General features: G+C 42.8%; 2 protein-coding genes across 2 annotated transcripts in view; one reads left to right on the plus strand and one right to left on the minus strand.

The window, feature by feature from the left end:
• LOC147300656 (uncharacterized) overlaps positions 1–27263 on the plus strand; it is a 423782-nt gene that overhangs the window by 100192 nt on the left and 296327 nt on the right. The gene's annotated exons all lie outside the window — the stretch shown is intronic.
• LOC147300660 (protein NLRC3-like) lies at positions 1759–25786 on the minus strand. The gene is made up of 9 exons (XM_086285020.1): positions 25706–25786; positions 20442–20562; positions 20256–20357; positions 17824–17902; positions 10052–10247; positions 5896–7690; positions 4802–4975; positions 2007–4525; positions 1759–1858 (listed from the first exon to the last, which is right to left on the minus strand). Exons 2-8 carry the CDS (start codon positions 20528–20530, stop codon positions 4330–4332), a joined length of 2631 nt encoding a protein of 876 aa, XP_086141146.1. The 5' UTR covers positions 20531–20562; positions 25706–25786; the 3' UTR covers positions 1759–1858; positions 2007–4329.

The raw sequence follows: 27263 nt of genomic DNA on the forward strand, positions 1-27263 counted from the left end.
TAGTATAAAATGGTCAAAGTCCCTCTTTTTGCTCCTCCCCTCACCTGTGGATGGGCGGTGCTGTTACCGTGGTGACAGCTTGGATGTGTTTCAGTCCTGCCTGGTTATCACTGCAGGAATCTTTCACATTTATTACAGGTAATAACTCTGATTTTTCTGTGTATTATGAACCAAATGTATCCTGATACTCACAGAGATGGATGAGCAGAGGTTTTTTTTGCAATTTATGTAGTTACTATGGACTTAATGCATACATATTATTAAAATTAGGGCTATAACAGTTGTATTGATGTATAGCAACTTGAAATGCTCCCACAAATGGCTCCACAGCATGTAAAAATATAACAAAAGCTCTGGCGGACTTGGTTCTGTGGTCAGTCTTAAAGGGTGAAGTTAAACTCTGTAATCTTCACTGTGTCACAGAGTTCAGTGAGTCCCGTTATTCACAGTATCAATCAGATCATCAGAGAACAGCTGATCAGCAATCAGTGGTGCCAACAGCGCCTCCTGTGGTGAGAGGATGCAATAATGCAATGTAGCATTTTTCCACTCAACACTTGCAGTCATGGAAACTGTCTGTTGGATCTGTGTGACGTTGCTTTCTTGGTTAGAGTTCCTCACAAATGTCCAGATGATTCTTCTAATGAGGCGTCGACCATGTTTGCAGCTCTTTGGAAGAAAACGTCGCCCTTTGCCATCCTTACTTTTCTTTGACTTCTTCAAATGCAGCTGAACTCCAGCTGGTATTTTCTTGGACTTTGCAGCTGTTTCTGCTCATCAGTTCATTCCTGCAAACCTCTGAAGCTGAACAACAATGATGCTGCATTGCTGGCTGATCCCAAAAGGTTGATTCTGTTCATCTGGACGTTTTCAGAAACGTTTGCTCACTGATCAGGTGACTTCTTCAGTCTCAGCTGACTGCAGCTTTACAAGCTTACAAACAGCACATTTGCACAATGACTGAAAGCAGCAGCACCTGATATATATGATACTAATATAATACATATACATATATAATCCATACTAATGATGAAGGAACTGAGCTCACAGTCCATTGTTCATTCAGTGAACTACTCAGTTTATTTTGGGCCTCAGAAATGCTCACTCTGTTTGTACATCACTGTCAGCAATAGACTTATTCTGCTGTGTGGACAGGAACACATGTGACATCACTTCCTGTTTGTTTGTGACTGAAGAGGAAGAATCCATGAATCTGAAAACGTGTTTGTGAGTGAAAGAGACAGACATGTACAGACTGAACTATCTGTTCAACAGTCAGAGTGTTTCTGTAACAGGAGACACTCTTTACACTCCACTCAGCACAGGGACACTGAGGAACCAGGATACAAGGAACCGAGTCTAAACCCAGGATAAAGAGTTTGAGTGAATGTGGTGTTGAAGGTGTGGAGGTGGATCAGAGTGTCAGAGGAGACTCTGTAGAAGGACAGAGTGCCAGCAGGACAGTCCACATACACTGCTGCTCTGTTAGAGACAGAGGAGGAGGAGGAGGAGGAGAAGGATGTTTGTATTTTATTGTGCCAGACAGACTGAGGACCATCATCAGAGCAGTACAGACTCCAGGACTGATCATTGTATCCAAACCAACAGTCAACTCTGTCTCCTTTCCTTCTGATGCTTCTGTAACTCACTGATATACAAACGTCTCCTCTCCACTCGACCTCCCAGTAACAGCGACCAGTCAGACCATTTCTACACAGCAGCTGATAAAAACCATCAAATCTGTCTGGATGATCAGGATATGACTGAACCTCCTTCACATGTGTCACCTTCCTGTTGTTGTCAGACAGTTGGAGCTCTGTGTTCACTGTGTTTGTGTCGATTGTGAGTTGACAGGAATCTGATGGAGAGAACAAACACAATCCAGCTGCAGTTATTGATCCATCATCTGTTCATTGATTGACACTTTGATGATGACTCCTGACATGATGAAGATGGTTGAATGTGTGCTGCTTTGTTTTCATGAATCCCATTAAAAACACACTTACACTTCCTCAGACCTGGTCTCAACCATCGGACTCCAGCAGGCTCCACCCTGAAAGGAGGAGGGGGGTCAGAGCAGCACAGTCAGCATGCACACATGGACATTACATGGCTCTCACACACACACTGTTACACACTGATAAAGGAACAGTCCAACATTTTCACAAACACACTTCAATCCATACGTGGATCAAACTGCTGATGATTGGACTGATCCTAGATCAGTACATCACTGTACTGAATGAAATACAAACCGTGACCTTCATTATCTTTATATTCCTCTCCTGTTTAGGTGGAAAGGACACCTCCCTGCCTTTGCTGCCAGCTGGTTTTCTCCTCTTGGAAACACATTTACCATGGCTGACACTTTATTCGGTACACAGTGCCCACTGTCTCAGGTACAGTTCACCCGTGACCTAATAAAGTGACGGTCATTTGTTATGAGCCATCTCCCTTCAGCTTTTTTAGCCGACCTGTTTACCTCCAACTTTGTATCAGCAGCAGCGAGCCACACACATCACATGAACTTGTGCATTAAAACAAGTTAGTGGATTATCCACCAATAAATGAGGAGATGTTGGACGTGTTAACAGATGACAGATTAGGCCTGGGTCTGTGGTACTGTTAGCAAACACAGAATATTAACCAGGAACAGCTCCTTCATTTCCATCATTTAAGTTGGCTGATACAAACCACACCTCATCTCCTAATGCACTGAGCTTTCCTCATCTCTGACTGTAACTGACTGCTGGGTCCATGGTGTTCCTCCCCCTGCTGAGAAGGTGCAAACAGCTGCCTTCTTTCAGTCACATACATCAGTCTGTCCACTGACAGTCTTTCCATGACTTTCCCTGGATGAGGTGTTAGAGCTGTAGGCCTATAACCTGTGGTCTTAGTGGGGTCTTTCCCTGCTTTCACAGTTCTTTCCAGCTTCCTGATATATTCTATTATAGAAGAGCAGCAGAGCCTCCTCTAACTGCTTCATCATGATGTAACACACCTGATCCTTCCCAGGTGAAGTCATTTTTATGCACTTAAGAGCTGCTTTGAATTCAAACATTACAAACTGAACATTAGAACTATCCTCTTCTCCAGGATTTTCCTGATTTAACATTTCAATATGATTCATTTTTGTTCTCTACACCTGCCGTCATCACTTCAATTATTCCCACTGTGGATTTGATCATATTGTTTGCCCAGCATCTCTACATTTTCCCATCCATACTACCTGGAGCTCATTAACACTATTAATACTGGAAACTGCTGTTGAAGCCTGATGGTGACACTTTCTGGTGAAGAAGTGAATTGCAGTAACAGGACTGGCTGGCTTATGATACACTGGACATTTCCAGCGCTTTGTTTTCTCTGCTCACAGACAACACAGATACACGCATGTATATTCAGCCCACGTCCAGCTCTGCATGCACTCCTTCTGCTCCATTTCTATAGAGAATAAACAACGTAACACAATCAGTCTCCATTGTTTTCAACTCAACCAGCTGCATTTAATGAAGGAGTTTGAATTTACTTTACAACAGCTGCTGTTGTTTCCTGTCTGCATTCATGTTCTTTACTGTACTCCACACATTCTGAACTGGTGTAGTTCTTCCTAAAGTACTGCAGTATTCCTGCCAGTACATCCTTTTAGTTTTCCTAACTGTTTCCTCTGATGCTCGTTGCTATTCTTTCCTCAATGCAAATTCATGCTAAGCTCCTTCATATCCATCCGTTTCTAAACCTGTAATAATTGTTTTAATGTGTCTTTGGCCTAATTATGAGTCTGTCCACATGTTTGTAGTTTCCCACTTGCTTTGGTTTCTTAGCTCTGATTCTCTGAAATCATTTACTGGCATCTCTCCCTCTCACTCCCACTATCCCCAGAACACCAGAGTATTCATCTCCTTGTTTATCATATGGCCTCTTTACATTTTCTCCAATCATCCCTGTTTCTAGAGTCTCGCCCCATCTGCAGGCAGTCCAAGAGAAACTGCCTCTGCCATTTTCTTCTTCTTAATCTTTGATTTTTCTCTTCACTTTCTCCATTGGGTCTTCTTAGACGCACTTTCCAGAAAGCAGCAACATTATTTGTGCCTCATTTGTCAAATTGTGCATCTTACTTCAGCTTAATGTGTTTCCTGTTTTGTTTTTACACAGGTCATGTAAAAGAAATCCTACCAGAGACTCGACAAAGCTGAACTGAAAGACAGCACGGGCAATAAATCAGAGCACCACAAAACTTAAGCACACATATATAAGGTGATTTAACAAATCATGTCTGTTGTAAATGAGTAAGCCATTTATCGACCTGACTCAGGTTTTAAATCATCATCAGAAAAGACTGAATCCTGACCTGAGAATCCCAAGCGTACACTTTGGACTCTCCACTGCAGAAAACAGAAGCTTCAGTCCTGAATCCTGCAGGTTGTTGTTACCCAGATCCAGCTCTGTCAGACGGAAGGACTGGGAGCTCAGGACTGAGGACAGAGCTTCACAGCTTCTGTCTGACAGGTTACAGCCACTCAGTCTGAAGAAAGGATGACAAGAAGACATGAAACACTTGTGTTCAAGTATATTCATGGTGCCATGAGGAGCTACTACATTTACAATATTTCAACACTGTTTCAGGACATGCTGGAATCCTTATGCCTCATGTTACAAAAGACAAATGTGGCAGTTTACTGTGACTTGCATGGATTCATTAAAAAAAAAAATACACTGGCTCAATGTTAATTTTTTCCAAATGAAATTGATTAAATGATGTTAATTGATGAAAAGAAAAATCGATATTGCTTGATCTGACCTCAGCGTTTCCAGTTTGCAGTATTGACTCTTTATCCCAGCAGACAGAAGGTTCAGTCCTGAATCCTGCAGGTTGTTGTTACCCAGGTCCAGCTCTGTCAGACGGGAGGACTGGGAGCTCAGGACTGAGGACAGAGCTTCACAGCTTCTGTCTGACAGGTTACAGCCACTCAGTCTGAAATCAAGCGGGAAGGGAGAGAAGATCAACCAAACAAATCAGAGCTTTATTGCTTTTTTGTTGTTTTTAAGCAGAAATCAGTGAGGTGCTGGTAGATTCTGTTCCTTTGGTTTATTACCCAACAACACACACATACACTAATATTTGTGACTTTTGTAATAATAGCATTTACAATGCAAAGCAACAGCGATCACAGATTGAAGGGGCCTGAATAAAACTACAATGCAGTGATTTTTAAGATGACCTGTTCTTCCAATTTCCAACAACAGATTTCTCCAACCTTACAGTTAAAAATAATTCTTTATCTCATACTGAATCTTGGTGCACCTCCCCCAGTTTATTAAAATGAAGAGGTACTGAAGTTGCTGTAAGTGATGTGTGATGCCACTGATTTCCTTTCTGATCCAATACAAAGTAAAATTCAGGCTGGTATCTGCGATACTGATGAAAACTATTCCTTCAGAATCAATACAAGACATAAGAAAATATGATGTTTTGTATAACATAAAAAGCCTGAATTTTAAAATATTCAGTTAATAATCAAAAACAGATGTGACTGAAAATAATAAAACTGAGAAACATTTTATGGCCATTGCTACGGGCCATTCGATCCTTTTACAACCACTGCAAGAGCTTGGTTGGCATAGCCGGCAATACGTTTGATAGCAATAAGTCCGGTGGGTGATGGGCTCCACCAGGGCTGCCCATTGTCACCGATTCTGTTCATAAATTTTATTTTTAAAGGCTGTATCAAAAGTATTCAAGTTACAATATTGTGGTCAAAAGTTCTCCTTTTTTCTTTTATACTATACAACTACGCTGGCTCATGGTTTTAGGACATGGATCTGTCATGGAAGAAATCTATGACCACTTTTAATCAACATTTTAAAAATAAACATGATCACAGATTTACTCACAGGGCTTTGTTGGAGGCTTTGAGCACTGGCAGCAGCCTCAGAAGAGCCTCCTCTGAAGCAGAGTATTTCTTCAGGTCAAACACATCCAGATCTTCTTCTGATGACAGTAAGATGAAGACCAGAGCTGACCACTGAGCAGGAGACAGTTTATCTGTGGAGAGACGTCCTGATCTCAGGGACTGTTGGATCTCCTCCACTAGAGAACGGTCATTCAGTTCATTCAGACAGTGGAACAGATTGATGCTTTTCTCTGCAGACAGATTCTTACTGAGCTTCTCCTTGATGTACTGAACTGTTTCCTGATTGGTCTGCCAGCTACTTCCTGTTTGTGTCAGCAGACCTCGTAGGAGAGTCTGATTGGTCTGCAGTGAAAGACCCAGGAGGAAGCGGAGGAACAAGTCCAGGTGTGCATTTGGACTCTGTAAGGCCTTGTTCACAGCACTCTGGTGAAAAGATTCTTTTTGGTTTAAAAAGCTAAAACTCTTGGAGGTTATTTGTTTCTGTTCAAGCAGATTTTTTCCAGAGTTGCTGAAGGTCAGATGGACATGAAGAGCAGCCAGAAACTCCTGAACAGTCAGATGGATGAAGCAGAACACCTTGTCCTGGTACAGTCCTCTCTCCTCTTTAAAGATCTGTGTGAACACTCCTGAGTACACTGAGGCTGCTCTGATATCGATGCCACACTCTGTCAGGTCTGATTCATAGAAGATCAGGTTTCCTTTCTGCAGCTGATCAAAAGCCAGTTTTCCCAGAGACTCCATCATCTTCCTGCTCTCTGGACTCCAGTGTGGATCTGTCTCAGCTCCTCCATCATACTTGACCTTCTTCACTTTGGCCTGAACCACCAGGAAATGGATGTACATCTCAGTCAGGGTCTTGGGCAGCTGTCCTCCCTCTCTGGTTTCCAGCACATCCTCCAGAACTGTAGCAGTGATCCAGCAGAAGACTGGGATGTGACACATGATGTGGAGGCTTCGTGATGTCTTGATGTGGGAGATGATCCTGCTGGCCTGCTCCTCATCTCTGAATCTCTTCCTGAAGTACTCCTCCTTCTGTGGGTCAGTGAACCCTCTGACCTCTGTCACCATGCAGACACAGTCAGGAGGGATCTGATTGGCTGCTGCAGGTCGTGTGGTTATCCAGAGGCGAGCAGAGGGAAGCAGTTTCCCCCTGATGAGGTTTATCAGCAGCACATCCACTGAGGTGGACTTTCTAGGGTCAGTTAGGATTGTAGTTTTGTGGAAGTCCAGAGGAAGACGACACTCATCCAGACCATCAAAGATGAACACAACCTGGAAGTCTTCAAAGCTGCAGATTCCTGCTTCTTTGGTTTCAGTAAAGAAGTGATGAACAAGTCCCACCAAGCTGAACTTTTCCTCTTTCAGCACATTCAGCTCTCTGAAAGTGAATGGAAATATGAACTGGATGTCCTGGTTGGCTTTGTCTTCAGCCCAGTCCAGGCTGTATTTCTGTGTTAAGACTGTTTTCCCAATGCCAGCCACTCCCTTTGTCAGCACTGTTCTGATTGGTTCATCTCTTCCAGGTGAGGCTTTAAAGATGTCTTCTTGTCTGATGGTTGTTTCTGGTCTGTCTGGTTTCCTGGATGCTGTTTCAATCTGTCTGACCTCATGTTCATCATTGACCTCTGCAGTCCCTCCCTCTGTGATGTAGAGCTCTGTGTAGATCTGATTCAGGAGGGTTGGGTTTCCTGCTTTAGCGATGCCCTCAAACACACACTGGAACTTCTTCTTCAGGGTGGATTTAAGGTTACGTTGACATACCGTAGGAAAATGTTCTGGAAAAAGAATGCAAAACATTACGTCTCATTTCTTTAAAGCATGGATATTTGGCTACATGTTGGTCAATCTCTTAAGACAATAACAAATGTTCTAGTCATCCATCCATCCATTTATATTTTTCCGCTTATCCAGGGCCGGTCAAGGAGGCAGCAGCCTAGGCAGATTAGCCCAGACAACCCTCTTCATGACCACTTCCTCCAGCTTGTCTGGGGGAACATCAAGGTGTTCCCAGGCAAGCCAAGAGATATAATGTTTCCATTGTGTCCTGGGTCTGCCTAAAATGCCAGTGGCAGCCACGTACCAGTTGTTGGGAATTATTATTGCCAGTGGTTTACTTATTTTCACCATAAGCGTTGTGATATGGTAATGGTTACGTTTTGGCGAAATATGTTTTACATATTAACCTAATAACCGCTGCGGTGTAAATGTGGGCTAAGCTAGCTGTCTCAGTTGTGGTTTTTCTTTTCGTTCTAACAGCTTGAAGTGGGATTTGAGCATTAAACACAGTTATCGCTAAGCTCCGAGGTAAGTTTTTTTTTTTTTATTGTGTTTTAATAATGTTGTAGTCAGTGCAGCAGCTGTAGTGGAAGATGAGCTTGTGGTTGGCGACATTCCCAAGTGGGCTGATGCATTTGTCTTGTTGTTCCGATTGTTTTATGTCTTACATCTGGACTATCCAAAAAGCCTGGTTAACACATTCATCCAGAAATTCATGATGGGCCTTGAGGATGGTAAACAGTTGAAACCATGTCTTCTTCGCCTCAAAAACAATCTTTTACTGCCAGAGTAGCACGTACAGGTGCTGGCACTATACTGCTGGCAAAATTCAAACTGTTCCACTGAAGTTGATGGCTCGCATGACTAGTTGCACTAAACTGTAGTAAAGTTTCATACAAAGATCTGTAGGTTTAGGACATCTGCTGCTATCTGTTCCCCACAGCCTGAGACAGACTGAGACAAACATGCCTCTAGATAGCTTTTTTTATATGGTGGGTGTTCTATTTAACTTAGTCTTATAATGAAAACGTGGAAGAAAATGCTCATACATATTTTTTGTTTTAAATGTTTCTATTTTTAAAAGTTTTAAAAGGGAACAACTGGAGAAAAAAGATTATTTGTTATAAAAAAAACTATTTATGTTGAAGTTTAAGGGAAAAGCTAAAGAGTAGACTGAGACTATTTATTTGGTTTAAATGTTTATAAAAATGTTTTTTATTAAATTATAACAGCATCAGGCTGATACTTTTTTTTTATGTTGTTTCCAGAATTATTTTTAAAAGAGAGCCAAAGAAAAGGCTGAAGCACTATATTGTTTAACATTTTCACTGTACACGTTGTACAATAAGCACTAAAAACATGTCCAAATGCAGAAGTATGTAAAGTTTTGTAGAAATAAACTTGCAATTGCAAATCTGTCTCAGCTTTCTTTCTTTACAGAAAGACCCTGTCTATGAAGGGTTAGACTTAGCATGCGCTTTAATAGGTAATTAGAGTTTATATAAGTTATAATATTTAAGTTAGTAAAGTAATGAAATAAAGTTCAAATAAAGTAAAATATACAAGTTTAGTGAAATTAAACTTTGTAAGTTACTTAAATACTAAGTTACAGGTTGGAGGTAGTTCAATTCCTTGATCTTATTCAGGTCATATTTTTTAACTTACTTAAAAACTACAAGTTCACTGTAAGTTAACTTTAAAACTATTATATAATCAGTTTCCTCATAAATGTTGAGTTCACTGGACTTATTCGGGTTTCCAGTGTACCCAACAAGGAGTCGTTTATCTCTCTTAGGGACCTCGCCCCCGGAGACAGGCGAGTCATCCCCTCATCCACAGCCTCTGCTTCTTCTACAGGAGGAGGAAGCCAATGGGATTAAGGAAGTCCTCAAAGTATTCCTTCCACCGCCCGACAATATTCTCTGTCGACGTCAGCAGTGCTCCACCCGCACTATACACAGTGCAAGTAGAGCACCAGTCTGCCTCAGACTGCAGCTGAAGCTCTGCCAGAGGTGTATGTTCAAGGTCTTGCAGACCAGGGCCTCTGTGAGGCGTTCACACGCACGTTTAGTTGTGCCAGGTCTGTCCAGCATCCTGCGGCATCCTGGTGCCACATGCACTTATGGACCCTTATGTTCAAACATGCTGTTCATTAAGGACAAACTGTGATTTGCACAGAAGTCCAAAAACAAAACACCACTCGGATTCAGATCCAGGAGGCCGTTCCTCCCAATCACGCCCCTCCAGGACTCACTGTCATTGCCCACATGAGCTTTGAAGTCTCTCGGTAGGACAGCAGTGGTTGTTTAATGACTGTTGTAGTCATCAATCAGCTTAAACGCTTACAGAAATGCTCTTACTGCAATAGAGACGCTCAGCCAGCTTCTCCTGCTTCAGTCTCCTCAGGAAGTTCACTGTGATTGTCACAAGTGCCTTTCTGCTCCTCTCCTCCTCATCCTCCCTCTGACTCTCTAAGCATTCTGGGTAATCTGGACTCAGAACCTTCTGGATCTTCTTCAGCTCGTTCAAAAAAGTGATGATGTTGTCCTCCAGCAGCTGGAACAGAATAATTATGAATGAGCCAATCAGAGTGAAATCATGTAATCATGAAAACATGTAAACACAAAGTGTGGATCCTTAACCTGATGTTTCCACCTCTGATGAAGTCTCAGCTTTGTTTTTATACCACAGTAGTTTACATGGAATTTGTAGTTGCAGAGAAAGACTCAAATCATTTGGAATTAAATGTTTTTACTTTACAAGGTTTACAGGTTCTTTCAACAGTGAAATCCAAGATAAATAATCATGATTATAATATTTCTGACTGAGTCAAAACTGAATTTGTGAATCAGAACTGAATCATTGTAAGAATCAGCAAAGTACACCAAGTCTGTACTTGTGTTTAAGGAAAACTACTACTATTAAAAACTACTCCAGTAAAAGTTGAAGTACTCATTTAACTTAAAAGTGATAGTAAAAAAGAAAGCAGGTCTTTGGAGGACGTTTCTACTTTTAAGAAGTAGAAAGTTCAGATATTTGTTTAAAAATGTACGAAGTAAAAAATAGTTACTACTCAAGTAAACTACAGATACCTGAAAACAGTTATTAGGTTATGTAATGATGTTCTGTCCTCACTAAGCGTTGTCCTCGTGAACGTAGACTCAGCTATACAGACAGAACAGTGAAAAGATGCACCATCACATCAAGCTTTGAAGGAATCTCGGCAGCCTATTTCTTCGCCACCAGTAACCAGTAAGTAGAAGAAAAACATCAAAGAGGCTACGTTCGCTTCTTCTGTATCTTTTTACGGGATTTGAAGACGATGTCCAGCTCAAACCCTATTGATGCCGATATTCAGAGCCTGGAGGTTAGGTCAGAGTGTGCTGCCTCAGCTGCATTTTCCAAGCAAAGTTCAAATAAATCTTCAGCTAGTGCCGCTGCTGCTAAAGCTCGTGCCAAGGCGGAAGCTGCACGCACGCGAGCAGCCTATGCAAAACGTCAAATAGACATGCAAGTGGAGAAAGCACGCATAGAGGCTACATTGAATGCACTAAAAGAAGAGTGTGAAGCTGAGGCTGCCTCAGCAGAGGCTCAAGTGTTTGAGGCTGCTGCAGATTTAGACACGTGACCTTGGGAGTAAAGCCAGTCATGCTCAAGCAATGAAGCAGTCATTACAGCGAACTGGTGAGTTCATCCAAGCACATTTCTCTTCAGGGCAGAGTTATGCTTTAGCTCAAAATGAGAAAGAAACAGAGGCTGCTGCTTCTGTACCACAACACAGACACCTCCCAGATACCGAAGTTCATCGCGTCAGACGTGACACACAACAGCCGTATCCTTCTGCTTGCTCGGCTGAAGGCCTGCACCCAGGCAACCAGAGAAAGAATCGCCCTGACCCTCTGTCTTTTAACACAGATAGAGATGTCCCCTCCATGCACACACATCGCTGCACAGACTCAACAAACCAACTTCCACCCGGCTCACCACTGGAGGCTCAAGGTGTATCTGAGTTAGCTGTATATCTGGCGCGTCGAGACCTTGTCACCGCTGGACTAAAAGTGTTTGATAACCAGCCTGCTAGTTATCTGTCATGGAAATCTAGCTTTGTTAACGCTGTGGAGGGACTTAGCCTCAAACCTAGTGAAGAACTGGACCTGCTCATTAAGTGGCTTGGTGGGGAGTCGCTACACCACGCCAAGAGAATAAGGGCAGTTTATGTCAACAATCCATTCATGGGTTTGAACATGCTTTGGCGAAGGCTGGACAAGTGCTATGGCTCTCCAGAGGCCATTGAAGCTTCTCTCTTCGATAGATTGAACCACTTCCCAAAGATTTCAAATAGAGATCACCAGAAGCTTCAAGAACTCGGAGACCTGCTCCTAGAGATCGAAGCTGCTAAGCAAGAGGGATATTTGCCAGGGCTCAGCTTCCTAGACACTGCAAGGGGAATAAACCCTATAGCGGAGAAACTGCCCCACAACGTCCAAGAACAGTGGATAACTCAGGGGTCTCGCTATAAGAGGGAGCACCAAGTTCCATATCCCCCTTTCTCATTTTTTGTGGACTTTGTGTATAACCATGCAGAGATGAGAAATGATCCTAGCTTTGCTTTTGCTAACTTTAGTTCAGCTGCATTCAAAGGTGACGGATCCTTCTCCAAACAATGGAAATCCAAACCTCCTTTATCCGTAAGTAAAACTGAGGTAGGAAACCCCCCCACCTCTCAGTCCTCCAAAGGACTCACCATTGATCTGGACAGAGAGTGTCCTCTCCACAAGAAACCTCACTCCCTCAGGAAATGCCGAGGCTTTCGAGAAAGATCACTTGCAGAGCGAAGACGCTTCCTGGTGGAGCACTCCATATGTTTTAAATGTTGTGCTTCAGCAACTCATCAAGCTAAAGAGTGTAAAGCTGACACCCACTGCTCTGAGTGTGACAGCGACCGGCACATCGCAGCACTCCATCCTGGACCGGCACCTTGGGCTCCAAGTTCCAGACCACCCTCTGCAGAGCATGGTGGGGAGGCTATCGGGTGTGTCACTGACATAGCAGCCTCTTCATGCACAGCCGTGTGTGGTGAGGGTCTTAAAGGTAAATCATGTTCCAAAATCTGTCTGGTCAGTGTGTATCCGAAGGGTCGCCCAGACCAAAAGGTGAGGGCATACGTGATGCTAGATGACCAAAGCAATGTGTCGCTAGCCAGATCAGCATTCTTTGACATGTTTGACATCCAGGGTGAGGCTTCCCCCTATACCCTCAAAACATGCTCAGGAATCACAGAGACTGCTGGAAGAAGGGCCTCTGGATTTATGGTGGAGTCAGCTGATGGACAGTTGCACTTATCATTGCCGACTCTTATTGAGTGCAACCTGATTCCCAATAATAGGGACGAAATCCCTACTCCAGAAGCTGCCCAAAGCCACAAGCATCTCAAGTCTATTGCTGAAAGGATCCCTCCTCTTGATGCGTCAGCTGAGATACTTTTGTTACTTGGGAGGGACATCATCCGAGTTCACAAAGTGCGCAGTCAGCGTAACGGCCGTCACAACGAACCTTATGCCCAACAAGTGGACCTGGGTTGGGTAATAGTCGGTGACGTCTGTCTTGGTGGGGCTCACCGGCCGACTGTCAACACATTCAAGACCAATGTCCTTGAGAATGGGCGACCAAGCTACTTCAAGCCTTGTGAGAACAGGATCATCTGCAAAGAAAAGTTCATAGAGGAACAGCTAATATCCTCCGACACACTGACTTCCAGTCAGCCAAGCTTAGGTGAGCTGGTCTTCAGCCATTCAAAAGAGGATGATTAGCTGGCACCCTCCATCGAAGATGAAATCTTCCTCCACATCATGAACAAGGAGTTCAAGAAAGATGACTCCAACAGCTGGGTGGCTCCCCTGCCATTTCGTAGTCCAAGACCACGTTTACCGAATAATCGAGAGCAAGCCCTCAGCCGACTGATGTCACTTCGCCGTACCTTGAATAGGAAACCGGAGATGAAACATCATTTCATAGATTTCATGGAGGATATTTTCAAAAATGGACACGCTGAGCCAGCTCCTCCACTAGAGCCTGACAGAGAGTATTGGTATTTACCTTCCTTTGGTGTCTATCACACCCAGAAACTGGGAAAAATAAGGATCGTCTTTGATTCAAGCGCACAGTTCAAAGGCATCTCATTGAATAATGTGCTCTTACAAGGCCCGGACCTCAACAACACCCTAATTGGGGTTCTCATGCGTTTCAGAACGGACCCAGTTGCTGTGATGACAGACATTCAACAGATGTTCCACAGTTTCCTAGTGAGGGAGGATCATCGGGACCACCTCCGATTCTTGTGGTTTCGTAACCACCAACTTGATGACAAAGTGCTGGAGTACCGCATGAGGGTTCATGTGTTTGGTAACTGTCCCTCGCCAGCTGTGGCCATTTATGGCCTGAAGAGGACGGCTATGGAGGGTGAAGAGGACTATGGACCCGAAGTGAGGAGCTTTGTGCACAGACATTTCTATGTTGATGATGGCCTGAAATCTTTCCTCAGCGCAGAAGATGCCATCAAAGTGCTGAAAGGTGCACAAGACATGCTAGCGCAATCCAACCTCAGACTACACAAGATTGTGTCTAACAGTGTTGAGGTCATGAGGGCATTTCCAGCTGAAGATCTAGCTAGCAACCTGCAAGACCTGGACGTGGGTCAGGACTCCCCTCCCATGCAGCGCAGCCTGGGTCTTGGTTGGGACCTTGCTACAGATACTCTAACTTTCCATGTGGACAGCGCAGAAAAACCCTTTACACGTCGGGGTGTGTTGTATACTATCAACAGCTTATTTGACCCGTTGGGGTTCGCTGCTCCCTTCAGTGTTCAGGGCCGCCTTATTTTGAGAGAACTCACCACTGAGACTTGTGACTGGGATGCACCACTGCCCCGAGAAAAGCTTGAACAGTGGCAGAGGTGGTGTACATCTCTTCAAGACCTAAGAGAGTTGAAGATCCCAAGGGCCTACACAACGGTCCCACTCTCCACAGCTCAGAGCAAGGAGATCTGTATCTTTTGTGATGCATCTACCAAAGCTATTGCTGCTGTTGCTTATCTGAGAGTCACAGATGCTGCAGGACATAGCGAAGTTGGATTCCTGTTTGGGAAAACAAAGTTGGCACCTAAGCCTGACATCACCATCCCAAGGCTTGAGCTCTGTGCAGCCGTTCTTGCAGTGGAACTAGCAGAGGTTATGTCTGCAGAGTTGGACATTCAGGTAGACGACATCAAGCTTTTCTCAGACAGTAAAGTAGTACTTGGGTATATATTTAATGACTCTAGACGGTTCTACGTCTATGTTCATAACAGGGTACAAAGGATAAGACGTTCAACCAACAAAAGCCAATGGAACTATGTTCCTTCTGATGTCAACCCAGCTGACCATGCAACTAGAGCGATTCCAGCTAACCAGCTTGCAGCTTCCTCCTGGTTGTCTGGACCAGCCTTTCTTGTAGACAAGCAACATTGTCACTTAAAACAGGAAGCTTTCAGCCTAGTTGAACCCGCAACAGATGTGGAACTACGTCCAGAAGTAGTGACTTGTGCCACAAATTTGTCATTTCAGTTGGGCAGTAAACGCTTTGAGCGGTTTTCAAGTTGGAGGTCACTCACCAGAGCTATTGCCAGGCTCTGCCACATTGCTTATTCCTTTACAAGGGCAGCAAAAGAAGGTCCTTGCCACGGTTGGCACAACTGCAAGCTGCTTTTCAGTCCAGACCAGCTGCATCATGCAAGGATCAGAATTTTGCTTGCTGTCCAAAGGCAGGTCTATTCAGAAGAAATACACTGCTTACAAAAGGAAGGTCAGGTCCCTAAACAGTGTTCTCTCAGCAAGCTTTGTCCTTTCATTGATTCTGAAGGTCTTCTCCGCGTCGGAGGACGACTGAAAAAGTCACAGCTCACAGCAGAAGAGGGTCAGCCAGTTATCATGCCTGGTAAACATCATGTTACCTCCTTGCTTATCAGACACTGCCATGAGCAAGTCAGCCATCAAGGACGACACTTGACGGAAGGCGCTTTGAGGAGTGCTGGTTTCTGGATTGTTGGAGGAAGACGGTCTGTCAGCAGTTTGGTCTACAACTGTGTGACATGTCGAAGATTGCGTGGGAGAGAGGAGGAGGAGATAATGGCAGACCTGCCTGCTGATCGCTTGAGTACAGATCCTCCGTTCACCTTTGTTGGATTGGATGTGTTCGGACCATGGTGTGTCACCTCAAGGAGGACACGTGGAGGGCTAGCCAACAGTAAGCGTTGGGCAATCATCTTCACATGTATGAGCGTGCGTGCCATACACATCGAGGTCATCGAATCAATGGATTCATCCAGTTTCATTAACGCTCTAAGACGCTTCTTTGCAGTTAGAGGGCCTGTCAAACAGCTAAGGTCAGACTGTGGTACTAATTTTGTTGGAGCCTGTCGAGAGCTTGGGATCACTCCCAAAGGCTGTAACAACAAGGAAGTGTCCAACTACCTGTCTGATCAGGGCTGTGTATGGCTGTTTAACCCTCCCCACTCTTCACACATGGGGGGAAGCTGGGAGAGGATGATCGGTGTCACACGTCGGATCCTTGACGCAATGTTCCTCAAGCTTGGGTCTGTTCAGCTCACACATGAGGTCCTGACAACATTTATGGCAGAGGTAACTGCAATTGTCAATTCCAGACCACTTACTTCAGTGTCCACAGATCCAGACGAATCTCTCATCCTCACTCCTGCTATGCTGCTAACTCAGAAGATTGCTGTACTCCCTGTTCCTCCTGGTAACTTTGATGATAGTAATATCTTCAGACGTCAGTGGCATCAGGTTCAAAGCATGGCCAACACATTCTGGGAGAGGTGGAAAAGGGAGTACCTCAGTAGTCTACAAGGTCGAAAGAAATGGAGAACGGAGAGACCTAATCTCATGGACGGAGACGTTGTTCTAATGAAAGACGATTCACTGAAGAGACATGACTGGCCCACAGGACTGATCACAAGGACTTTTCCAAGTGACGATGGAAAGGTCAGGAAGGTCGAGGTGAAAGTTTTCAGAGACAGTGTTCCAAAACTTTACTTAAGGCCAGTGTCTGAGGTTATACTCCTGTTGCAGAGAAACTCTGTCAGGTGATGTGCAGTTTGACATCCTAGGGATGTCAGGTGGGGAGTGTGCTGGCATTAGGCATTTTCTGTTCTGCAGCAGTTTGCCCTCTAGTGGTTGTTTTTGTGTATTTTTTTTTTTTACTCTGTAAGATCTAGCCAGAGGCAGTTTCACCTCCGTTAATCTGTTGCCATCCATGCCTTCACAAGTTGATAAACGGCATCATCTGTGAGTAATATTGTTTGTTATCACTGAGACAACTTGTGTGCATTATTATAGGGCAGGGATAGCTCAGTAGGTAGAGTGGTTGCCCCATGATCGGAAGGTCGGGGGTTCGATTCCCCTTAACAGCTACCCTGAGGTACCCCTGAGCAAGGTACCGTCCCTACACACTGCTCCCCGGGCGCCCAATGGCTGCCCACTGCTTCACTGAGTGAATGGGTTAAATGCAGAGAGCAATTTCCCCACGGGGCTCAATAAAGTACAATAATGTACACACTTTCTTTCTTTCTTGTTGTGAAGGCGTGATATAGTTTGTAGTTAGAATTTAATTTGAATGCGTGTATAACCTAAGCTAGTAAGGTTAAGCTAGCTCATATGCCATGTGGTTTCTTTAACGTTTTGATCATGAGTGTGATTTCATTTGATGTTTTATTCGGGCACTCACTAAGCAGATAAATATTGTGTTCATATTTTTGAATATGTGTTTGTTATACTGTATGTTGATGCAACATTTTTATTGGTTTATTTCTGGTTTTGTCAACAGTTTCACACTTTTTCCTTATTAAATCATCCAACTCAACACATTGGCCTGTTCCCTGGATTTTGATTAGGAGAGTGTTTAGCTGTCTGTATAGCTGAGTCTACGTTCACGAGGACAACGCTTAGTGAGGACAGAACAAATGAAGTATTTGTACTTTGTTCTCAGCCCTACAGACAATCCACTGGTCTCCAAAGAGCAGCATGGAGATGACTGTGAACAGAACAGATGTAACAGTAGTTGTTGTACATGTACAGACCATAAATATGGAGTCCAGCTGTGTTTGATGCTGCTGGGCAGACTGACCACTGGTAACCTCTGAGTTCTGCTGGTCCACTCTGTGGAGGAACCATGAAGGATCAGATCAAAACAGGATAAAGTTCCAGGAGTTTCTGCTCAAATAACTTCATCTGAATCAAGTCTGTCAAGTTTTAGACTCTCAGATTGTGAAGATATATTTTCTGTTTTCTATGAACTTTCTTTCATCAGTGATGGAAGTGATGATGTTGCAGAAGCTCAGAGGAAACTTTGAGAAAACTGTGATGAACCATCAACTAATGCTCTCAGGAGGCCAAAGGTCACTGAATGTAACTGTGCAGCAGATTCATCGAGTGTTTGAAACCTGACCACTTCCATATGTTTTCATTCTAACACAAGAAGTCCTTTTCTCATGGCTTTGATTTGAGTTTTCATTTGAGTTTTCTGAGTCTCGTATTTGGAGTCGAGTCTAATCAATGATCTGACAGAAGAACATTAAAAAGGATTTACCAGTGCTGTCAAAATTAACATGTAGGGTTAGGGTTAGGGGTTCATCTGTTATCATGTGTTACATCATGTGTAAGTCGGGGGGGGGGGGGGGGGGGGGGTCCTATTCCTCTGTGGGGCAAACTGCATATGGCCAACAAAGCATTCATTCAATTCAATTCAATTCAATCATGATTAACATGATAAAAACCTTTAACACGACACATCTGGAGAGCAGAACGACTCAAAATCCCTGAAATGTTTCTATCAACGCACTTCGAGCAGTTTGTCCGAGTAGAGTTACCTTTGCACACGTGCAGATGAGCAGCACATCTGTTAGTGACGGGCAGCTGAACCAATCAGCTCAATATAGAAGATGACAAACACACACTGACCTCTCGATAGAAAGTTTGAGCATTAAAAAAATAACAAGACGGACCAGCCGACCAACATGAAGGATTCTGCACATCGTGACAGAAGGAATTTTCTTTTCACCGAAGCACTTCCAGCTTAAAATATCACAACGATGCAAAGCACTGATGACACAACTGCCAAGTGGACAAACTGCAGACCTGTTAGTGTTGTTAATAACATAGTTTTGGTTCCTCGTGTCAAAGACTTGAAGAAGAGTGACAGAGAGTGTTAGACTGCTGCAGGATCAGTGCCACCTCCACAGACCTGTGAAGAAAATGATTGTTTGACAGATGGGCTCAGATTCAGGATCAGCTGAGGAGTTTGTGGCTGACAGAATCCTGCAGGTACAGAGCAGAGCCCATCATTAGCATGCAGGACTGTCCCTGGGGGGGTCGGCTCATTCAGGAGGTTAATCAATGTTTACATGTTCAATAAACATGTTAAGTGTGTAAATTTGCCCTTTTCTCTCGAGTCTGTTTGCTCATGAAATGAACTTTGATTCGTTTACATTAAAAATGATGTTTAATGGTGATTAATCCAAATTAATCCACAGTAACCCTGTGATGAGTCTGATTAAACATTTTCATTAACAGCAGTAATATAGATTATATATTATTATATATTAGTGCACACTTAGCTTTTAGTATATATGTTTGTTACAAAGTTGTATTTACAGCAGAGAAGCTGAGTTAAAGACTGAAAACTATTCAAAGTCTCTTTGAATTGAAGCGTTTAACATTCTTTGTGTTTATTTTGCATTGACTTCATTATATGGTGTAAACGTCTGTTACAGGCTTAAATATAAAGTTGGAAAAATGTAACTGCAGCTATTGATCAAGTAATTGTGATTAATCAGGATTAATGACAGAAGATTGTGTCATTAATTAGTCATGTTTTAATCTACTGACAGCACTAGTGTTCACTCTTGTGCCTCCAACTGTTTCACGCCCTTTCAACACCTTCGTGGTCAAAAGTGTACACGCACAAAATCTACAATAAAACCCTCATGCAGCAATAGGACAGACACACAATCCATTTATCTCTGTGTCTCAAACACACACACGTGTATTCAAAGCCTCGATTTGTTCATATTTCATCTGTTGTGTTTTTATCTTCAGCGTTTTCAGTGTTGCTGCATTTACACCAAAAATGTTTCCATTGATGAATCAGATTGATTTGAATGTGTTTCATCCATACAAATCCCTCCCTGGTGGTCACATGACTCTATAACATAACAGGAGTCATGTGACAAGAGTTTCATGCTGTAAAATGTCAAAATGGTTGAATGTGGTGGAGTAAAAATGTGAGATATCAGCTACTTTTCTTCAATATGAAATGTTTGCAGGGCCTGACAGGAAGTGGACGGACGCTCTGATCACTTCCTGTTTGCTGAAGTGGGTTTTCAGTTGTTTAGAAACCAAAGGCTTGTTTTAAAAGACAGTTTAAATGGGACTGAGGGAACGACGTGTTTGTAGTTTATATCCAACAACATCGAGCAGTTTAATCAAAGAGTTCATGTTGCTAACAGCTCACCTCTCTGCAGCAGACACAGGCTGGGATTTAAAATCAATGATGCGACCAGCAGACCAGTCACTCTGTAAGGACACAGAGCTGGGTGGAGGTCCAGGCTGGTTCCTGTGAATAATGATGGAGCAGTGATGTGAGTGCTGAGCTGTGACATGGAGAAGAGTCATGGACAGTTAGAGATGGTCATCTCACCTCTGAGCTTTGGTCTGGCTCTCATGTTCCCCACACAGAGTGCTTTTAGAGGGAGGGACTCCCTCCTCTCTGTCCTCACACTGATCCATGCTGCTCAATTCAGCTCACACACACTTTCTACCTGCAGAGGAAACACAAATCATTCATGTGCACATCAGCTGAAATCCTCCTTTCATCATGTGTGCTGTCCAAATATCAGCTGCTTCTTTCCTGCTTCATCTCAGTGTCAGCTGGATGCAGTCAGACAGCAGTGTGAGGCAGAGGAAGCTGCCATCAGCTGCTCTGCTATCAGTCCACTAGATGGAGCCTGAAGCACACACGATGCATTCACTGACACACACTGATTCACTATTAATAAGAAAAATTAGAAGTGACAGTTTGTTTCTGTACTTGTGTTGATGTTGTGTTGCCGTTGTGGAATGTTTCCTCTGTCAGTGCGCCCCAGGGCAGCTGTGGCTACACTGTAGCTGCCATCACCAGTGTGTGAATGTGTGGATGACTGGATGTGTAAAATGCTTTGGGGTCCTTTGGGACTAGTAAAGCGCTGTACAAATACAGGCCATTTACCTTTATCTAATTAAGTCAGTCTAAATATCAAACCCAAAAACCTTTGTATTGTTGTCATAATTACTTCCTGTTGAAGCAGATCCAATATTTGTAATGAAGGATTTTTAAACAGATAACGTCAGCATGTTTAATTCAGTTCTACACTACATTCAATTCAATTCAATTTTATTTATATAGCGCCAAATTACAACAAAAGTCACCTCAAGGCGCTTCATGCAGGTGGATGCATATCCACCTGCACTGTAATTATAAAGACCCCTGACCTCCAACAGCTGTTGACACAGTAACTGGTTATGGTCAAACAGATGTGTCCACCTTGCAGCAGTTACTGTGGAACAGCAGCTGAGCTCATTCTGCAGTCAGTGTGTCAGTGAGAGCAGCAGCTCCTCTCCACCTCCTCCACAGACTGATGGAGGCAGGAAAATCAGTGTACTCAGTTCTGTGAAATACTGTAAATGCAGCTTCTTTTACTGTTTATGTACAAACTGAACTTTGAGTCTCACTTCAGATTGGATTTAAGTGTGTGTGTGTGTCACACCTTTATGTGTTACTCCAAAAAAAAAAAAAAAAAGCCGTCTGACTGCTCAGACTGAGTCAGGGTAAAGTTCACATGCTGATTTGCTCTGTTCGGGTTCTTCTTCTTGCTTTTCTTAAAAGTAATGCAGTACATTACTTAGTTACTCACTAGATTAAGTAGTGTGTTGCTATATTCTGTTCCTCAGACCAAGAGTCTATGAACCAACTGTTCTTAGACATTTTTAGATCTGGGCTCTAAAAATCTGCTTATTGGCTCTCAGCTATAGTTAAGCAAGATGTCTTTGGTGAATTGAGGCTGTTTTATACAAGCTAATGACACTGACTTATTCTTCACTCAGATATGCTGTGACATTCAAATGTTACAATGTTTTTATACATACATTTATACACTACAGGAATGATTTTATATGATTCAAAGTTCAAAACAATCCTTTCTATCCTCTCTTTCACTTAGCCCAGTTCATCCTGTCTGGAAGCCTTTTGAAGCCTCCTTTAAGTCCGGCCTTTCCACTGAATCTGCTGATGGAGACACCATCTCCTCCACCTGCAGCTGTGGAGGTTCAGAGAAATAAATCTAACCTAGAGGTATATCTCTATATCTACAAAAGAAAGAAAGAAAAGTGAATCAAACAGATTTTCTCTTTTGTTATTGGAAACATTGGAAACAATATCAGAGTCTACAAGAGAACAAAGATCCCCGCAGGATGTCTCTGTTTGGGAAATACTCCAGTCATCCCCCTGAACCTGGTTAGTGACCTGAATCAGTGCTTTTTCCATGAATCCTACCGATGCTACCATGAAAACATGCTCAGCTTGTGTTTGAAGATGACTCACATGCTGACATTAGATACAGAAGAACTGAGAACATAAAGGGAGCAGCTTATTGAGGGAAACCCAAAAAAGCAGAACACAAGCAGCTCTGTCCTCTGTCTCACATCATGTTCATGAGGAGAGAAAAAGCCCCTAAAGTTCCTAAAGACAAACTGTTATAGGAGGAAACAAAGCAAACTTACAGCCGTCCTGGAAGGAGGCAGGACTCCACCTGAAGCTTAGCACAGGGGGGGAGGAGGCAGATTTTCAGAAGAGTTTCTGACTGTTTAACTTCGTGATGTCAGATTTAATCTCGTCTCATTTGTTACGTTCCCCTGAGGGGTCTAGGCGGTGAGGGGGAAGTAACAAAAAGTGTCCGGGTCAGAAAAAGGAGACAAGAAGGCAAAGGGGTTAAATTAAAGAGTTTTATTAAACTAGCTCAACTAAGAGACGGACAAGCCGCTATCACCATTTAAGAAAACAAACAAAACTCAGGCGTTGGTCAATAAAGTAAAATGTAAACCAAAAAGAAAGCGAGCAGCTCACTAGCTGTAACCACTCACATGGCACTCTGGCCCAGAGCTCACCTTTCCCTGGGATTAAATACTTTTGATTACTGACGAGAGTCAGCTGTGTAAAAGGGAGAGCTGGCACCTCAGGCGGAAGCCATTGAAGGACACTCCCACACAGGCACCTTCAGGAGGAGGCCCTGCTAGGGCCTAACACATTTCTGTTTTTCCACTGAGCAGGTTCAGCTTTTATTAAAATAAATATGTTTGTGTCTTTCTCTAAATTCTTAATTATCAGTAATGTTCCCTGAGAAATCAACATTTCTTGGTTCTCATACAAGAATGTCGTTTTCATGGCCGCCATTCACGTGACCCAAAGTGTTTCTAATCTCTGGAGAACCGAGGTTTTACTGGTGCTCCTGAATGCAGCATAAGAAGGAATTTTCCACTAAGTTTCATGTGACATGAACACAGACGGATGACGTGTCTGTGTCAGTCTTTTTCTTTTGAAACAAACTTTATTGAGACCTATGAACAGTCCAACACCTATGAATGAAATTTAGAGGATTCAAAGAAATATTGATAAAAGTTCTCGGAGCTGCTGTGCAAATATTTTTAACTCAGTATGGAAACTCCTGGTTTCACACTTTAAGCTTTTTTGCTCAAGCAGTTGTACAGAAATAATATTAAACTATAACAGTACTGATATACAGTGATCCCCTCAAAAATAAACACAGATATAAAACTTCTGTCCATTCTGCCATTAAAACGGTAAAATAGATCCACTGATCTGATTTTTTTTTACTGTTTATGAAGAATAAGCAAATATATTATAAGATGATGAGAGGTGAGAAAAAAAATGCTCAGAATCACTCGTTTGTATTCAAATGTCAAAGTTCGTGTTCATCTGTTCCTCTCCTACACGTCACTATAAAGTTTAATCTTCTAAAAGTCAGAGTTTGAGTTCATATTCACTGCAGTTTAGTACAATATCTACATGTTAACGTTTGTTTGTGCTAAACTGTTCATTTGTTCTGTTTCATAATAAAATATAGATATAAACATCTGTAACATCTGCACTTTAATATCTGGTATTTTGTACAGACAGAAGACAAAAGGTTTACTTTAGTATTAAAATATGAGTCCCGTACAAATCAAATATGTATATATAAAACTTTAAACTGATTTCTTTCAAACTTTTTTCCTCACCAGGAAAAAAGAAAAACTTTTTTCACATCAAAGCTCAACATCTGACTTACTATTAATATAAAAACCGTGACTGAAGCATCTTTAAATGTTCCGATTTATTAACAGTGTTTTAAACTTAATACAGTAACTTTTGTTCAGTCTGAGAAATGTAAAACATGTTTTATCCTCCATCTTTGTTTCAGTGTGAACAGTCTGAGCGGACAGTTCGTGATATTTTTAACAGAGGCCGACCTGCTGAATCAAATTTGTTTTAAAGAACAAAGTCCTCTGCTGTCCCTCCACCTGATGCCTCTGAACACAAAGGGTGAGAACTTTAAATTAACACTGTGGCAGATATGTAACCATCTTTAAATGATCTCACTGACTTACAGACAAATGAAGGAAGACATCTGTGGTGGCTGAAACCTCCACCCGAAACATATCCACAGACAGCAAGGTTGTTGTAGTTTTGTAATTTTTAATTAGTTTTTATTTGCATTTCTTTTTCACTTTGTGTTTTTAATTCTGTTTAGTTTCAGTTAGTTTCCACGGTGAGTTTGCTTGTCCATCCATCCATCCATTCGCTGCCACTTATCCTTTTCAGGGTCGCGGGGGGCACTGGAGCCTATCCCAGCTGTCATAGGGCGAGAGGCAGGGTACACGCTGGACAGGTCGCCAGTCTGTCGCAGGGCCAACACACAGGGACAGACAACCATTCACACTCACACCTAGTGGCAATTTGGATTATCCAATTAACCTATCCCCACAAGCTGGATGTCTTTGGACGGTGGGAGGAAGCCGGAGTACCTGGAGGGAACCCACGCAAACACGGGGAGAACATGCAAACTCTACACAGAAAGACCCCGGCCTGATGGTGGAATTGAACTCAGGACCTTCTTGCTGTGCGGCAACAGTGCTAACCACCGTGCCACCGTGCTTACTTGTTTCAGTTTATATTTGATTTTTTATTTATTATATATTTACGGGGTCAGAGGCTGGACTGACGTAGATTAATGTAGATTTTATGATAAAAACGGAACTTTTTGAAAGCAGTGACTCAGTCTTTTTTTTTAGCCAAACTAACAACACTAACAGGCCATTTCCTGTAAAATGTTAATCAGTTTTACAAAATCATTTCATTGATCATTCTCAATAATTTAGTTTTAGTTTGTGTTTTTATTTCTACTTTAACTTTTTTCAGATCTAGCTGTAGTTCTAAGTTGAGTTTCAGTTTCGTGTGTTTTGTAACACTTCTTCCTGTTGGAGACGAGCCAACAGTTTGTGACGCAGTATTTTTAAGACCGACATGTTGAACCTGTATCTAACACACATCTATACAAAGTATTCATTTACAAAGTGCGCTCTCTGTCTCCTGCTGTGCGTGTAAATAAAAACATCTGGAGCTCAGCGGCTCTCCGGTTGAGCTCAGGCCACATTCAGTGTGTTTAGTCTGATTCCCGGACTCTGATCACAAAAGCTCAGAAAATGGCGGAGACACTCGGCCTTGTTGGAAAACATTACACACTGACTTTAATGGAGAGACCAGAAATACAAACACACACAGTTTGTTGTGTGAAGAAATCAAACACGAGCTGAACAAACAGTAAAGTTCCTAAAGACAAACTGTTAAAGGAGGAAACAAAGCAAACTTACAGTTTCTTCACACACCAACAACAAGCTCCACTCCACACCTGGACACTAAACACGGACACACAGGTGAGCTGCTTCCTGGAAGGAGGCGGGACTCCACCTGAAACTCAGCACAGGTGGGAGGGGCTCAGCTCTGTGTGTGCTGATGTGTTAACTTTAAAAATATGCCGTCTGACTGCTCAGACTGAGTCAGAGTAAAGTTCACATGCTGACGTGTGGAGACATGAAACCTTGTTGTAGCTGCAGGTGTGAACACACTGATCCCAGATCAGCTCTGCTGTATTTGTAACATGAACATTTCTGCTGCAAAGCTTCAAATGTTCAGCATGTTTCTCTGTTTCCAGTCTATAGATCCAGTCACACTTTCTACCTTCACCTGTGCAGTAAAGACTGAGAGCAGAGCTGAAAGCAAGCGTCCAATCAGTGAGCAGCATCAACACCTGAGCTTCATTCAGACTCTGTTATTGAAGATGTTGTTGGTACAAAGTTCATCTGCTGCTCACATGAATCCATGAAAGATTTATTTCACTGAATGTTTCTTCAAAGCTCATTTCAACCTGTTGAAGTCATGAATGAAAGTGCAGACTGAGAGTGGATCACATGATGTTTGAGGTGTGTCATGTGACATGTTCAGTATTGTCACACATGTCTAGATTGTCCCTGATATCATAACTGCTCAAACACTGATGATTATATTTGAAGAATTATTCCTGATGGCAGCAAAGTTTGAATGGAGCTCTCTGTCTGTGCTGATTTGTCGCCCTCTGGAGGTCAAAGCACAAACTGCATGATGTCACTGTAACCACCACAGAGACAGGAAGTGTTTTTATGACTGAAACACTGAAATGATGCTAACGGCTGTCGTTAGGCTCACTGACAGCAGTGCTGATGTGTTCATGTCAAACACTGGCTCAGGTCAGACTCCTTCATCCTTCTCCAGCATGAGGCCGCCCTCAGACCCACAGGAGCTCTGACCTTTGACCTCCTGACCCTAACCATTTTAGTCTTGTTGCATCTGCAAATCCATCCAAACTGTAGCCGAGCAAAAGAAGCTGGAAGCTGTTCTATGAATGATGTTGTTGAAGGAGCTTGGAAAGAAAAGCGTCTGGACTTCTTTAAGTTGCTTGAAGAGGGACATGGACGTCTTAACACCCACTCACATCCTGGGACATTTGATCACAGGAAATCACATGATAGCGTGGGGCTAGATCTCACAATGGGTTCACCCAAAACCTTGGCTGATTGTGACCCACACCCGTTCTCACACCGTGGCTCGTGTGATTAGGTAGAGGATCAACAGGGGCTCCGTGTCCCTGAATTTAAACTGAATCTAAACACACCGTGCACAATGCCAAGTTAGATAATGGTTAAAAGAACAAGATAAGAATAAATAAAAAGATAAAATAAGGATAAAAAATAACTTAAAAAAATAAAATAAAAAGATAAATAACTGCAAATAAGTACAAATAAGTAACTGAAGACACGTGTGGTCTGCAGATGTCGATGAACATGGATGTACATGGAGTTTAATGTGCAAAATGAACTTAGTGTGCAAAGTGAC

The sequence above is a fragment of the Aulonocara sp. 'chitande type north' Nkhata Bay genome, unplaced genomic scaffold (assembly GCF_057382095.1).
Source record: "Aulonocara sp. 'chitande type north' Nkhata Bay isolate Kocher_YH1m ecotype deep benthic unplaced genomic scaffold, A_spYH_male_GT1.1 unmapped_scaffold_20, whole genome shotgun sequence".
NCBI lineage: Eukaryota > Metazoa > Chordata > Actinopteri > Cichliformes > Cichlidae > Aulonocara > Aulonocara sp. 'chitande type north' Nkhata Bay.

Excerpts from the sequence above, each read along its gene's own strand:
- LOC147300660 (XM_086285020.1), bottom strand. The coding sequence starts at position 20,530 with ATGGATCAGTGTGAGGACAGAGAGGAGGGAGTCCCTCCCTCTAAAAGC. Across the intron at positions 10,248-17,823 it reads AGCTGGACTCCATATTTATG|CTGCTGGAGGACAACATCAT; the intron begins GTCTGTACATGT and ends ATTCTGTTCCAG. Across the intron at positions 4,976-5,895 it reads AAAGCCTCCAACAAAGCCCT|ACTGAGTGGCTGTAACCTGT; the intron begins GTGAGTAAATCT and ends GCTTGATTTCAG.